This window comes from Lagopus leucura, unplaced genomic scaffold, assembly GCF_019238085.1.
Source record: "Lagopus leucura isolate 7727_CA_CO unplaced genomic scaffold, USGS_WTPT01 Super-Scaffold_73, whole genome shotgun sequence".
In the NCBI taxonomy this organism is placed as follows: domain Eukaryota; kingdom Metazoa; phylum Chordata; class Aves; order Galliformes; family Phasianidae; genus Lagopus; species Lagopus leucura.
In genome coordinates, this window is record NW_024962252.1 from 80,521,971 (window position 1) to 80,538,482 (window position 16,512).

At 38.5% G+C, this 16,512-nt stretch overlaps 1 protein-coding gene across 5 annotated transcripts in view; it reads right to left on the reverse strand.

Moving 5' to 3' along the window:
• BICRAL (BICRA like chromatin remodeling complex associated protein) overlaps nt 1–16,512 on the reverse strand; it is a 41,739-nt gene that overhangs the window by 10,817 nt on the left and 14,410 nt on the right. For all 5 annotated transcript variants that reach the window (XM_042881057.1, XM_042881023.1, XM_042881050.1 and 2 more), the window contains exons 2-5: nt 8,449–8,497; nt 5,699–5,747; nt 5,548–5,616; nt 683–2,383 (exon numbers count right to left, since the gene is read on the reverse strand). In XM_042881057.1, the coding sequence (XP_042736991.1) occupies nt 683–2,383; nt 5,548–5,616; nt 5,699–5,747; nt 8,449–8,492 (1,863 nt within the window). In that variant the 5' untranslated portion in view covers nt 8,493–8,497. The remainder of the gene's footprint in view (nt 1–682; nt 2,384–5,547; nt 5,617–5,698; nt 5,748–8,448; nt 8,498–16,512) is intronic.

The window sequence follows — 16,512 nt, forward strand, 5'->3', positions numbered from 1 at the left end:
ATGACTAAAGAGAAAAAAAAAACAAACTAGACTAAAACAAAGCAATAAAAAGCAGAGTTAATTGTTAGTTGCTAATGATGTTAGATGCTAACGAGTGCAATACTGACATGCTTTGGAAACTCATTTATGAAAGCAGATAACTTAAGCTGAATATAAACTACAGCTGCATCAACTGGACACTTCCCACCCTAAAGGCACATTTAGAACTTTTAAAATTACTTAATAGGCCTCTTCCTAGAGATATTTTTTACAAGCTAAACTTCTACAAACTGCTTTAGAAAGTATTTCCTCCTAAGGACTTTGAGAAACACCTTTCACCTTTTCTTTGACTGCTTCAAATTTGAAAGTTTCTAACTGCTCCAGATCCAAAAGAACTACAAGCACGCAAAATGCCAGAAAGATTAATGGTAAGCAGTTGAGAAAATACCACTATGAATCACCACTAAAAACTTCTGAATTAACAGAAGCAACAGGCTCATTCACTCAGTGACAAACTTCAGAAAATACTGAGTGAAACAACACATCTGGGTTACAGTGATTTTCAGCAGTTACACAACATTTGTAATACTACAGCCTAACAAAGCCTACTTCCTCCATATTCACAATTTTAATACTTCATTAACAAGATTTTAGCACAGTTTAGAATCATTTCTTCAGCTGTATTCTGAAGCAGTTTGCTTACCTGACTGAAGGCGAACTGTTGCTGTGTTACTCCAACTGACGTGTGACTAAAGGTGCTGATGGATTTGGAAGAGGATGCTGGAAGACGATGTGATGAACTGACAGGAACTTGAGTCCTGCTCTGTGCGAGCTGATCTCCAGTAAAGTTTCCTCCAGATGCAACAGACTGAACTGAAGGTCCCAAGCTAGGATGTACCGAACCAGAAGAACTTACAACAGCGAATCGATTAGAAGCTGACATATTTGAGACTGTAGACTGCCCAGGTGACATTGTCGTAAAACTCGATCTACCTTGAGAAGCATTAGCTTGACTGGGTGACAAATGCAACACTGTCGGTGATGCCTGCTGCAGTGGCACCTGTCCACCAACAATTTGTGAAGTTCCATGATTTACTATAACTTGGTTTCCAGGAGCTGTGAAGGTCTGGCCAGAAACAAGTTGAACAGCTGTGTTCTGATTATTCAGCATCTGTCCAGAATACGACTGGTTGGCTCTCAGCATGTTTGTAGAGTTCCTGTTGAGCATTACATGCTCGGCAGACACTTGGCTAGGAACCAACTGGGAAGGCTGCGTCTGAAGAAGCTGTCCATTTATGGCCTGGACATGATGAACTGAGTTTGAATTAACAGACAAACTTGTAGGTATGAGAAACTGATTTTGAGGTGCGTGAGGCTGTCCCATAGGAGAATGGATAACAATACTACCTCCAGCATTACTAACTGTCTGAGGTGTAACTGATTTTCTTGTATTTTGTTGATTAACGATGTTAACAGACATATGAGGACCAACTACTGAACTTTGAGGTGAGCTTGCAGAAGCAAACGGAATCCCTTGCTGCACGTGATGTTGCTGTATTCCCAAGTTGTTCACATTGTAAGCAGACTGCTGACCCATCTGGACAGGCTTTGGTTGGATATTAATGGGTACTTTGTTAGAGTTTGGCGCTAAACCCCTTTGAATTATGATATTATGGACAGGTACAGATGTCTGAAAATTTGTGCTGTTAAACGGAACTGTTACAGGTTGTGCTACAGGACTTGTATTTGAGTTCCCAAACAGTGAGTTACCATTTGGAGTTTGTCTATGAACCAAGAGGCTACTGCTCATGTTTGCAGGTGTCTGCTGACCATTACCCTTCAGTATTATCTGAGATCCATCGAGGTTATTAATGGTCATCATGGAAGGCTGATTACTAAATGAACCAATCAGCTGTATCTGCCCTGAACCACTAATCTGGTTGCTATTAGACAAATGCTGGCTGGGAACACTAATTCCGACATGTTGCATAAAGCCATGTTGCACGCCGACTGTATTGCTTGCAAAAGATGTTCCGACAGGTTGCTGTACCACTTGAGTAACTCCTACAGGTTGCAACGTCTGACCTGAGTAATTAGAAACATTAGAAGCCTGAGTAAAGGATGCTGATGAAGAAGGATGAAGCTGAGCTTGTGCAAACTGTTGACTAGAACCTACACTGGCATCCAAATATGCCTCTTCTGCCAAAGTCTGTTCAGTAATATTGGCCTCCTGCAAGGACTTCTGAAGAATATCAAAAGGTTGATCCTCACTAAGATCAGGTAAAGGAGAAGACACAAGTTCATCTTCAAGAAATTGAAGGCTACTGGACAGCTGCAGTCCATCACTAGGCCCCTCTCCAAGCTGATTGCTTACACCTTTTACAGACGACTTAGGATCAGTGTTCTGAAATGAAATACAATAAAATAAATCCTTTTCAGAAATTCTCAACCGTTTCCCCATTAAGCCTTTTCACCCAAACAAACTGCCATACTACAATCATACAGTGCAAATTAGCAGCCATTTCACAACATTAAGGGTGTTAAGTCTTTGTCTCAAAGAGTTTTAGAAATAAGAGTAAGAAAAACAACGCTACAGATTTTGTGTTTTATGTCTTCAGAAAAGATTACAGAGAAGAACTGCCACTAAAACTACAGCAAATATTAAGTAGCATGTTAAATTAAAAATGCTTCTAATGTACCTCTGTAAATACTGTAAAAGAAATCAGATCCAACTAGCCTACTGTACTTTGGTCTACTGTCAAGTTTTCCTTAAAATAAGTAAATAAATAAATAAATAAAAATAAAAAACACCATAATATGCCCAGAATCTCTTAGCAACACAAATGTCAGGTTCTTAAGGGAGGGTAGGAATGACAAATTTAAATAGCTATTAAAGACTTGCAATTGTTATAAGTTAGATAAGAGTACACCTTCCTAAATCCAAAATCACATCACAACTTTTGAAAAAACATCCAATTTCTTCTTAGATCAGGATTGCATAACGTGGGTGGAGAAATTATCAGTTGCCTTCATATTCTGAGCTTTCACTCCTTAAATGTCACAAACATTTGTTTTCACCCCATATAAACAAGTGAAGACACCATAAGCTGTAATTATCACATGCAACCATGTCCCCACCCTAAATATTTAAGCATATTCAGAATTTTAACCCAACCTGCTTCTGAAACGGCCTGTATATTTTACGAAACTTCAGCCATGTTATAAAATATTGAATGTATTAGAAGTTAATAAAATATTTGTATGTCTTTAAATACGTATAAAAACGTATAAAAACACACAATTTTATTAACATATACGTTTATTAAAAGAATTAAATCAGTACTTAAATGTCTTGATGTCTCCACTGTACCTAACTACCATCAGGCAGAGCAAAAAGTACTCATTATATAGGGCTCTACTGGAACTCAGGACCCCCAGATTCCTGGGCAGAATTCCTTACTGCATCTGTAAATTGTCTCCAATTAATACTGTTACCATTAGTACTAACAATACAGCAACTAATAATAACAACAGCAATTGTAATAATAAATAATAATATTGTACGCAATCAAGACAAAGAGCTTGAAACTTTCCCTCTGAAATGAAAAATATTGAGATTCACTCCCTGCTCCCCGGACTGGTTAACATCCAGACACAATTTTACCTACGCAAACTGGAAACGTATTCCTAATCACTGCTGCCATGATTTGAACAGCCAACCAGAGCATTATGCTATTTTCAACAAGAAATCAGTGCCTCTGCAATTTTATAAATCTGTTTCAATGACAGTCTTACTCTCACTGGCCTCATGCACATTCTGCTCTCAAACTGTTCCACTGTACCTAGCAGGAAAGTGACAGAAGTCATTGGACACAACCCAGGCAATGACTGTGGAACTCTCCCATGAGAGATGTAACAGAAACTGATGACAGCCAGGAAACAAACCTGTAATCAGTGGAGAATCACTTTGAGGGGAAGTAAGGAGAAAAAAGAAAATGAAAAAAAAAAAGCAGACACTGCCTTCTCTCCCTAAAGTCACCGTGAATTTCATCTTGTTTGTGTTAAATGCTGGCTGTGCATGCTTACCAGCTGGGGCACTGAACCCTTGACACTGAATTTGTAAATTCTGCCACTGAAAGGCATTACATTGCATCAACACAGACAATCCTACTTCATGACAGCAATTCTGAATACATACAAAACCAGAATCTTCAGTACATGCAAGAATTTTAACAACAAAAGGAAGTCAGAAATCCTCAACTTTTCAGGTGTCTTAAGTAATATGCAGGGCCTGTGAATCCAACCACCAGTGGGATTTGTATGGAATACCAGCATCATCTTTCCTTCCCTCCTCTCCTTGGGTAGAAACCATGTGCTGACTTGAGTGAAAAATGATTTGTTTGTGAGGATGGATGAAAAAGTGCCTTGCAAAGGCACAAGAGGTAACCAGAATACAAAACCAACTCAAAATTACTACCAAAAATCTCAGCTTCTGAAATACACCAAGAATTACCCCAACTTCTGCCTATCTTTTCATGTCTATCAGAAGATGTCTGCAAAGAACAACTAGAAAATCTACGCTATGACAAATATATGTCATATATCATCTTTTTTCCCCCACAGCCTCATCTTTCTTAGCATGCCACAATACAACAGAAAGAGCAATTAACAAGAAAACCATACTGCATATGTTAAAAAAGCTGAATGTGGGGATGAGTATGTGATAATAAAACAAAGAAACAGCAACAACAATAATCAACTAATGAAATACAAGAAATATGGGTTAGAAGGAAACCACCGAGTCCAGCCTCCTACTCAAGGGAGTCTACTGCCAACACTAGATCAGATCAGCCTTGGCCGTATCTCCAAGTACATGAAGCCCACAACATCACTGAGTAAAACGTGATCCAGTGCAGCAACACTCCTAGCACAAGGAATACTGGAGGGTTGGAACTAGGTTATCTTTAAGGTCATCTCCAATCCAAGCCATTCTATGAGATATGATTCTGTGACTACTTACAACACCTAATGAATTTCAAGTGAATTCTCTAACAGTGAAATTACAGTAAGAAAACATCCCCAGCTAGCTACTCAGTGTAAAGAACAAAAAAATAACATGAATTGAACTTCATAATTGCTAGCTCAGATTTTACTTAGAAATAAGGTACGAAAATATCCTACAATTCACAGAAAATGTATAAATAATACATTTAGATGCAGAAATAATACATCAGACATAGAACAGATCTACCACATCTACGATCAATAAACTTACATGCCCAATTCACTGAATAGTTACAGCAGAGAACATTTTCACTGCTCAGCAAGTGGCTTTGGAAAATTTGCAAAAAAAAAGGCCTAGTAGTGCTAATGTCTTTTGATTCAGTCACTACTGAAAACCCAACAGAAATACTTGAGCAGCGTGAGGTGGTTCTACAAGAACATTCAGAATTTTCATGTGGAAAAGGTCAAAGCCCAAATTTACTTAATTCACTTTTTAAGAGCCAAATAAAGCTGCAACAAAAGCATGCAGTTTCAAAAACCAACATTTCTCTCCTGACCACTTACATTGGAGTTGGCGAAAATGGAATTTGAGTTGGCTACAGAATATTCTGCATTTGTCAAGTCTTCGTTGCTCTGGTAAAAAACAAAATCATGTTTAGAAACAATACACTCAGTAAAGGTTTTGTATATCGCACACACAGGAAATGCTACTTACAGATTTATTACTAGGTCCATGCAGAAAATAATTCAGTGCCTGCGGGTCCCTTAAAAAAAAGAAAGAAAGAAAGAAAAAAGTTACTACTTCAGGCAACTCTTTCTGCTAATGAGGTGAATTTAACTGAGTCAGACACTTAACTCACACAAATCAGGTTTGTTTCACTGACCCCAGTGCACAGTTCAAAGTGTATACCATTTGGGGCTCCTTGTTTCTTTATCAGAATGATTTGCAGATACTGATCAGATTTACTGTCATTGCACAAAGACATTCCAAACAATCGACCACATTCATCACAAAATCTGAGTTACACTATTCTTTTTATGAGAGCATTACCTTCATTCTCTCAAAACACAGCATTTCACAACCTACAAAACCTAAAGAAAATACTGCAACCAAGTAACACGAGAACTAAAACAGCCACCATCTCCTCTACTGAGGTTAATTATTATGCCTGCTCAGCTACTGTTTAAGTCAATAAGGTTTGGTGTTTTTTTTTTTACCACGTCAAATCTTTTAATGTGTTTTCTGACACATTAACAAAAAGCTTTTGTTTTTTTGCCAAAGTAAAAAGCTGCACCAAGTGAAATCAACCACGCAGATAACTGAATGAATGTTACAAAAAACAATTTCAGTGCATTTCATGAACTTGGCACTATCACTGAACAGAACTCAGATTTAAAACATGGTCTAACAGAATGAGTGTTGGAAATTCAAATAATTTAAAAATACTTAAATATAATTGCACAGTAGACCTCATAAAAAGCATTAAAAATGTGCTACAAGTGATTATTTTAAGTTATTATAAATCATTTCCCAACGTGTCCATTAGCCTAAAGAGCAAAGTGACATAGAGTCTTTTAACTTCAAAACATCTTTATTAATTAAGACGCAATAATAATGTAAAAAAAATTGAGACACAGGAGATCCTCATTGAAAAAAGTTAATCCAAACCATCCCTCCTGTCTCCATCGTCCTAGAAAATAAAAAGGAAACAAGTTAATATATCAGGTTTAACAGTCTTCTAAAAGCACAGAAACACGTCTCTTATTTGGGAAAAAATATACTGCATTCATGCATTTATCAAGTACGTGTTAAAAAGGCAGCATTTGTCAGAGACTTTGTGGTACAATTACATTTACGACACACAAGTAGCTACATATATTGCAAGCAAAAGAATCATTTTCACAGTAGAAATTTCAAGAATTCAGGAGAAAGATCACTGTATGAGCTCACGAGGTCTGTCACACTTATTTTACTGATACATTATCAAGCCATTTAATAGCAACTTTGCTTACTGGCTTTAAGTCATGAAACACACAATTAAAAAGCGAGAATACTTCATCACCTTAAATAATGGCTTTAATAACAAAGGAATTTTAGAAGGCACTTACCAAAAACCAAAGATGCTGCTGTCCATTCTTCTAGACAGTAGAAGAGAACAGTAGACAGCTTACGACAGTAATTGCTGTGAGCACCAGGAAAAATGCTGTAATTTTTCAAATGCTCACATGGATAGAGAGCACTTCATTTTCTGGACCACCTGTGAACTTGTACCAGGATCCTCACAATTCACACTCACGGCTCAGCATTTAATTATCCAATGCAGCCAATTACCATCTTTATGGTAAAGCAGGATGTCTTTTCATTTTTCATAGCTTCAGTCAGTGATCTCGCACAGCACACAACACAGAACGTAACAGTGATCCACTCCAGCCAACACTTTTCTGTAGCATCCACAGAGTAATCCCTAAATTACGGTAGCCACTGCGATAGCATTTTGCTTTGCTCTCAAGTTCTCATCGGTTTTGCAGGAAGTCTTCGCATAAGAAATGTAGAAAAGCTATTTATTTACTACATGTAACATAGTATTAAAAAACAAAATCTTGTATGAAATAGATGCCGCATTTTAATAGCTGTACATGACCAATGCCATACTGATTTTTCATAGTTTGAACAAAAGTACCACATATGAGATGTTTCCTCTCATGCTTTAAATGTATTACAACACATTACCTGTTCTCAAATACTTGATGTAAATGTCAGTCAAGCAAAGGTAACCTGTCATTTATACAACTGACAGGAATCTTGCAATGCAGTAATCTAGTTGTTGTATTATGAGATACTTATATGGACTATATTACTGCAAAAAGATCTGTAATTCATATTTTAGAAAAAAACAAAATCCCCAGCTTGATTAAAATCAGCACCTCTTGAGCAAAACGGTAACAAATCCTTGTTTGCTGTGGATACATTACAGTACCAGGTAGCATTCTAATATTTTCATGCAAACACAAGTTACTAGTAGAAATTAAGGTGTTTTGTTTTTAAAGAAAATTACATAATCTTACCTTTCTCTTTAAAATACAAACACTGTCAACAAATTTTCCAGCTCCACCACTCCAAAAGCTAAAATTCCTTTTTTTTTTAAACCCCCCCAAAAAAGTTCTCTGCAATGAAGTCTGTAACAACATCCCTACTACTGTGCTTCTGCAATGACCCTGTATTACCATTAACTGAAAAGAGACTTCAGCTTCCACGCCCACTCTTTCCTTAGCTGCTCTTGAGAATAATGCCAACAAGTGGAGTGTCATCTAGCACGAAGTGGGACTGAAGGTCATCTTACACATACATCTCCAAGCACAGCTTCATTTCATTTCAACACAGCATAGCTACTCATCTTATTTGCAAATCACCTAGTATTGATATGATACCCAACCTTTCTGAGGAATTACACAGGCAAAACTTACCCAATAAGATCAAGGAGACAGGATTCATCATCATCATCATCCATGACAACTAGAAGGAAAAGGAAGAGGATATATATTCAGCAAACACCAGAGAACATATTATTTTCAACAGCAAAAATATTTTACAATATCTCAATAGTTTTTATCAAACAGTTCATGTGAGTTGACAGACATTTATTATTGCCAGAATTCTTAAGTATTAACAAGCATATTCTACAGAGACCTACACAAATTCACTAAGTTCGTCTCAAAATCAAATTCAGCCACACGCCATGATCTACAAAACTCCATACAATACCATTATTAGGGTTTTTTCATTTTATTGCTGTTGTTTCTTTTTTCTTCATAATGCTCAGCTACTGCTAGTCACAATACACCCAATTTCAGTTTCTCCTTAACAGCACTCAAGAGTGCACTTACATGAACTTGCAATTAATAGTACTGAGTTCTGAGAATTCCTTTAAAAACAGGTGGGCAATTCATTTGCATTAGCCAAACTGAACGTAGGCATCCACTGGGCACAGAGCATTTTTACTCTGACAGCATCCCAGTCACCAACTCTTGTACTCGCTGATTACTCAGATTAGTACTACCTGTAACAAATACGCTCCCTCATTTTTTCCTGATTGCTGTTCCTTTGAAGCTTCCATCTGCACGACCCTGGCTCTCCCATTTACTGTGACTCTCCAAATCTCATCAAAGACTGTAACATCTTCTCTACTTCCTGTCGGTAACTCTCACAATCTCTTTATCTTTCCTTACTCCCTGCAGAGATCCCAGCTAATCAACTGATGATAGCATCTCCTATACCTCTTTATATCTTGGCATCCATTCCGTTATCCAACATCATCCACACAATATCATATAATCAAATCGATTCCTGCCATGCCTGTGTTTTTCTCAGCTCCCCTTAAAATTCTGCCACCATATTTAACACTGAAATTTATAATTCTAGTTAGATTAAAATAAATTGAAGCCAATCTCTTATGTCGAAACAGAAATTTACTCCCCCCCACCAGCTCTACACACATCATTCTGTGGGCTCTCATGACTGTTCACAGTGATTGAAATGAAAGGACCTGTCTCACAGGAGGCTGAAAGCACTGGGACTGTTCCATCAGAAGAACAGAAGGCTCGGGGGCGATCTTAGCAATGGGTAGAAATGCCTGACGGAAGGACATAAGGAAGACAGCCAAATTTCTGTCAGTGGTATCCAGTAGAAGAGGCAAGGGATACAACATGTTTCTATTTAAACTTAAGAAAAAAGTTATTTTCTTGTGAGGTTGTCAAACAGTGGTGCAGGCTGCCCAGTGAGGCTGTGGAGTATTTGCCTCAGAACAAATACAACCCTGCTGATGCAGCCCTGCACAGCCTGCCTCGGCTGGCACTCCTGCCAGCAGGGCATTGGACAAGGCATTCCCAGAGGTCCTTTCCACCTCAACTGCCCCAGTTCTGTTATCTCTTTCTACACCTCAGTGATTTTGAAGCTAGCTTCTAGCTCATACTAACAGAAAATACCCCAGCCCTTACATCATGCAGCCCCATGCTTATTGACTGACAGCATGCAGCAGAGGATCGGTCATGGCAAGGATGCCTCGCTATCTCTGCTCCAACAGAACAGGAAAGCAGACCGTGCCTACAGCCAACTACTTGAAACATTAGAGAAAAATCAGCATTCATGAGCTGACTCTGCATTTTAAGGAAAATACTCTCACCCATGATTCAGTGTCACATCTGCTGGCTGCTGCAAAACAGCAGCATAAACGCTGGTCTTGCAACTGAATGCTAAGCAAATTACAAGACGTTTTATAATGTGGCCAAATTTAAATGCAGATGTGCATTATTAAGAACAAATCAGTAAATGATTAGCATTTTGCTTTAATGGCACTGTTAACATTTCTTACAGGAAGCTATTTCCTTATGCAGCATGTACAGCTCTCAAAAGCAGGTTCCAAAGAATCCTAGCTAAACGAAGGGAGAAGGAGAAAAAAATAAAAAATAAAAACAGGATTTTTTTTCACACTGCACGCCTACTTTTAAAAATCCCATTCCATATCACTATGGTAACACTAACACTGCTACTTGAAATCAGCAAAACTCCTTCACTTCACCAAACCAAACATTCTCTGCGAACATACAGTGAAGGCTTATCATTGTGGGAAGCTCAAGCAATCACACAGAACTTTGTTGAACTGCTATTCCAATGGGTATTATAACTACTAACACAAATGAGATGTATTTGATAAGTTCACCAAACTCTCGAAAACTCACATTTATAAAAATTGCAAGAGGAAAAAATATACAAGAAAATGACAAGGAGAAAAAAATCTTAACAGTAATACATACTTTCTACCCTTCAGCCCTACTGCTAAGCATATAGCTCACCTGATCAGAAAAATGTACTGCTGTTTTTCCTCACTCAATACACAAGAAAAATCTACCCAACTTACTGCAAGCTCCTACCAGTCTACAAGACAATAAAGACAAAAATGAAGAAAACAGATACATTTTTGTCAACTCCATGATTAACAACCAGTCCTGCCAGAAGCACACCTGTCATGTTCTAACAAAATTCTTGCCATCACTCAGAAGATTTCTTACAGCAGCATTCAGTTGAAGAGGCTGCTGCACTCTCAACACCTTGAAAACCACAAATAAACAAAAAAAATACATCACTATCATCTCAACATCCCCCCAGCAAGGGCTGTGTAACACCACATTGATGTGATGCAGGATGGCAGCATGTCTGTGAAATACCACAGGACCAACATGCAGATGGAACTTCATTCACAGGTACGTGGTCTGTGAGGGACAAGTCAAGTTCATAACCAAGCCACACGAGCTCACCACCTATTTAGAATAAATTCTGTTTGCATTTCACGCTGTGTACCCAAGGTCTACCTAAACCACATAACTGTACATTTAATTCTTTTTAACTGATGCCAATTTTCAATGACGATTTGTGTTCTGCTAATTTCAGGACAGCAACACAACAGGTGCACAATCGTAGTAAATTATTGTACAGCTATCCCTTTGGTCTTTCTTTAGAAGAGGGCCACTTGAGCAACACGTGATCTTGACAAAAATCATCATGTAAAAGTGTTAACAGCCTACCCAGTGAAATTTCCTTGATGTGCTTTTTACAGCGTAAACAGTAGAAAAAGCTTATTGCTTTTTCTTTCCAACTATCCTTTTTGTCTTTTTATACCCAAGATACACAAATTCAGTGTGTAACTAGTGCTCATCAGTATTTGTTAACACAGTCGACAAAATTACTGATGCATGAAATGTGTACAACCCACACTACCAAGACAGCATGAAAATATAACACAGTGAGTGAGAACTAAAGGTTGAGAGCTGCACAGCCCAGACCAGCAGCCTGCCAAGCTCCATGTGTGTAACCCAAGGGACACATTAGAGGAAAACATCAGAACCTCAGCAGTCCAAGCATCTAATTTATAAATAAACATACATATACTGGGAGTGATTGACAACATGTAGAGACCATTGGCACAGGGTCATTTCTAGCTTTGGGTCAGCTGGCTGGGGCCTTATGCCATGGGCAGGGGCATGAGGTTTGGCAGGGCCTAGCAGCGTGCCCCAGTGAGAGAGACAGCAGGGGAAAACGTCAGCACAGCCTAATGGGCAGCTGCCAGATGGCACCCTAACACAGATCATTATCATCAGTACAGTTCAACAGTATATTCTAATGTAAACACTCAGTTTTTCAAACTGAGCCCTGCCAGGGCACCCAACTGATTTACCAGGTGCAAATCCTACCTAAGTCACTACCCAACTGATACTCCCTGAAACCTGCCGCATGGTGCCTGGAGAAGGCAACTTGCCTATTTGTAGGTATATCCCTACTAATTGCTAGAAAATAACCAGGCTGCTCTTTATTGCACACTCCCAAACAGATTATAAGAGAGAGCAAAAACCATTATGGTGGCAAGGAACTACCAGCCACGCAGTCCAATCCTTTGAGGCGCTGTAACCCAGCAGCCTGAAAACCTCCATCCTCCTTCCAATAGTCCAAGCTAACTGCAGAACAGACCAACACCGAGCCCTCCTGTGCACCTTCCCCACATCAGCTCCAGGCTTTGAACTGGCACATAAAATTGATCTGATAAAATACACTGATCTGTTTCAGTCTGAATGAGCTTCTTGGCCTGGTTTTGACTTGCCACAAAGCAACCAGAGCACTTGTGAGGCCCAACCTGAAATACTGCGTTCAGTTTTGAACTCTCACTCTAAGACAAACTCAGCAGCGTGCAAACAACACTGGGAAGCACCTAGAGCACAGCACTAGGGAAGTTTGAGGGGAGCATGTTTCCTTAGTCTGGATATCAGGAGGCTAAAGCAGGCACGAACTGCAGTCTTCCAGTTACCTTTGGCAAGAGCCAATGCCTGCAACATGGAAAGCTTAACTGGAAATGAGGAAAAAAGTTCATGAATGAGAAGGTTCGAGCACGACACCTGTGGAATGATCGTCTTTGCCTATATTTCAAGTCACGTGAATCTGACTTCAAAGCTAGCTCTGCTTACAGCAGAGAACTGGACCAGGTAACCTCTTAAGTGGTCCTTTTTTATTATTTATTACAAACTTCATACAAAATTTCACATCTGAAGCAGTAAAATATTATTTTTGGATCTTCTAAAAACCCAGTAGTGGCTACTATCAAAAGGCAACATTTAGAGCAGTAATTCTCAAAAATGTGGTAAGGACAACACTAAAGCTTGGTAAGTAAGTGCATCTATATGTAAACTCACAACTTCTGTGCAACTACACAGTAACAGCTCCTGATTGGCAGCATGAATCCGAGACTCAGCAGGAGTCTTGGAAATCAATGTTTTAAACAAAGCAATGACTTCAGTAGTCACAGTGGAAAAAAAGTCACATGAAGAAGATCACAGCAGCATTAAGACTGATTCCACATTATTTGCAGGGACAAAACACCCGGAGTTTAAGTCCTTCCCTGACTCAAACTTTCACCATAACTGCCAAGCATGGTGCCACTTTTACTCAGCATGCTTCTAAACTAGGAAAAAAAAATGATGCCATTTAACCACGTATCAGGTAATGTGCACCATCTATTCAGCATTCACTTCAGCTTGCTGTGGTGCTGAGACTACCACCTTGAACCCACTGCTGGTTATCATGCAGACTCCTCACACACCAGCCCCTGCGCACACCGAAGAAAAACCAGGGCTGCAGAACCTCGCCTACATTCTCTAGTGTAACAACACAAACCAAACCCTCAGCTAGTTAATACAGCCTCGTTCCTTGCAAATGGAATAGTTTCAGATTGTTCGGAATATTTTCTTCAGTAAGCAAGCATGTTAACCAGTTTAAAAGCTGGTTAAAAACTGTTCATCACATCCATCTCTTCATTTTCAAGATGTTGACTTCTACTCAGAAGATGAAAAACAACACCTATTCTGAGGTACTTCCACTTCCCCTCGGTCAGTGTCAAAATTATGAGCACCAGAATGATGACACACCAGTCAATAAAAGAGTGTAAATATTTCTTCTAAGTGATGGCAAATAAAAAACTCCCTAATTTTAATCAGGCAAAAACGCAGAAGACAACTATTGAAAAGCCATCATTCTAAGACAAAAAAAAGAAAATGAACTTTTAAAGTGTACTTGGTAAAATAAAAGGGCTCAGTTACTCTCCTACAAACCACGCTGCGCTCATATTCTATGATGTGAAATATTTCTTACGTTTTCTCTTCTAGAGTAATCCATGAAAAGCAACTATTGCGCAGTTGCAATATATATATATATATATACTATATATAGACTATACTTCAAAGAGTTCATGAAGGACAAAATTCGGGACCCTAACCCAGCAACACAATGCATTTTGCAAGCGTGAATTATTTTCTGTACTGAAAATCTTTTTCTGTATTGAAAATCTTCATCTTGTGAGATGAACTTACAGTGCCTGAAATTAGCTGTGGAATTCTGAATTTAAAGTATCAGTACTCTCAACGGCTTTCTGTATGTGACAGTATGGGAGGAAATCTGCAATTTCAAACAGAAGAACAATGCGAAACCTCCCTCTGTGGTAAAACTACACCACAAAAATGGGAACTACTTGGGACTCAGATAAAAAACAACCATCACAATGCACGAGCACTACCTCATTTGAAATATGTAACCCATGCAAAAATATGCATCTTCACAGTTTCTGAGATTTGGTAGGTGATGAACATCTGAAAGGACAAGTAGAGTCCATATGTAATAGTTACATACCAGTTCCACAAAAAGAAGGACAAATAAAAAACATACACTAGAGCTCAGACAGCCTACAATAAGCTGCTTATTCATCCCTTAAATTTCATTTTCCACAAACATACCATAAAAAATTAGTCTCAATTTGAGTTTGGCTTTAAGGTATGAAGCTTCCAAAAACTATAGTGATATTTTATTTATAAAAAATAGAAACGTTCACTTCAGTTATTAATAGCACATATGATAGGGAAAGTTAATCCAGCCACAGTCAAGCACTCTATTTGTGAATCCTCAGCGCAGATCTCTAAAATCTCGTTTCCCTTGGATACACAAGTTCAGAATTGAATTCTTTATTTATTCAATACAATATTTTCCTACAAGCTTGTCATGGCAACACCATATCCTGACAATATTTTAACCTGAGAGCTTTCATTCTCAAAATCCCACAGAGAAAACCCAGAATAACTCATAACCTAGAGCACAGGATGCTCACTGAGCCCATTGGATTCACAGGGTTGAACGCCCAGCTCAGCCCACTTCCCCTGCAGAGACCTTCCTATCACCGTGCCACTGCCTGTTTTGGGCTCTATCTTCTAAGCTCTCCATCACGCACAGTTCTTCAGGAACCTCAACACTCCTAAAACATTTTGAAACTACATCAGGAATCAATCATTCCTCAATTTATTGCTTAATTTAATACTTTTCAATGCCGTTCTAGACCATATAGATTTTAAAAACAAAAAACTATGGTATATCTTACTACAGGTGTGATACAACCAAGATAGTACCAGTTGACAATGCATTACTGCCCATAATTGAAAGCTGAACAGAGCTTTCTGTTCTTTTCACTTAATAGGTTTGGGAAATTAACTGAAATTTGAATGATAAACTGACACCTGTAACAAACCCAGCAGAGCACTTCATAACACTGCCCCAAACACCACACAGATCACATCGCCAGTCTTGCACTTGTCAAAGCCAAGGGAGATTCTACCACCTATCTACCAACCTACCAAGATTTTCTGGTAGACAACGTTTCAACAAACTCAAGCTTCAATATCAGGACTTAAAATTCCACATCTAGTTCAAATTCACAGAAACGTTGAGTTCCATCCAAGAGAAGGCAACACATCAGCCCCTATCACAACAATCAGTGAAGCTGACTTCATTTGGAGTGCATTAATGAACTCCCATCTCCACCCTTCCATAATACTACTAATAGAATAGAAATGCTTTTGTATCAAGTTTTGACAGAGATTTGCCCATTCTTTCTTTCCCTTTTGGTGAACACTCCCTCAGTCAAAAGGAAAATCAGAAGAAGCTCTGCAAGTAAAGAAGTTAAAAGAATAAAACTGACAGTCCATATGTGCTGGTTAATAGTCACTTTTTATTTTTTTCCCAACAAATATTCTTCAACCATTCTCCATTAAAACAGAGACACAGCAGATAGTTTTTCCACAATGAAAAAACAGGTAAAAGAACGTTAGAAAATAGAGATTCACGAGTTCATTTAATTACGAGATTTTCTTGAAAAAAATATCAGTTAAGGTCAGTGTTCACACTCCCATATTGATACAAGGGCTTTACCAACACTGTTGCTGTCAGCTTTCCAACTCAAGCAGTTGCAGGTTGCAATGCACATCAGTACAGTTTATGAATTTTGCAGATTTTCCTCTACTGTAAGAAAACAAAGCACGCTTGTTTCTGTAGACAATCTGCATGCCTGTTCTGTGCAGATTATGTCACTATAAAAAAAACTCTACAAGCAGAAGTGGAGTCTATTCCAACAGAACTACTGTAATAAATTATCCCAGCTGTCTGGACAG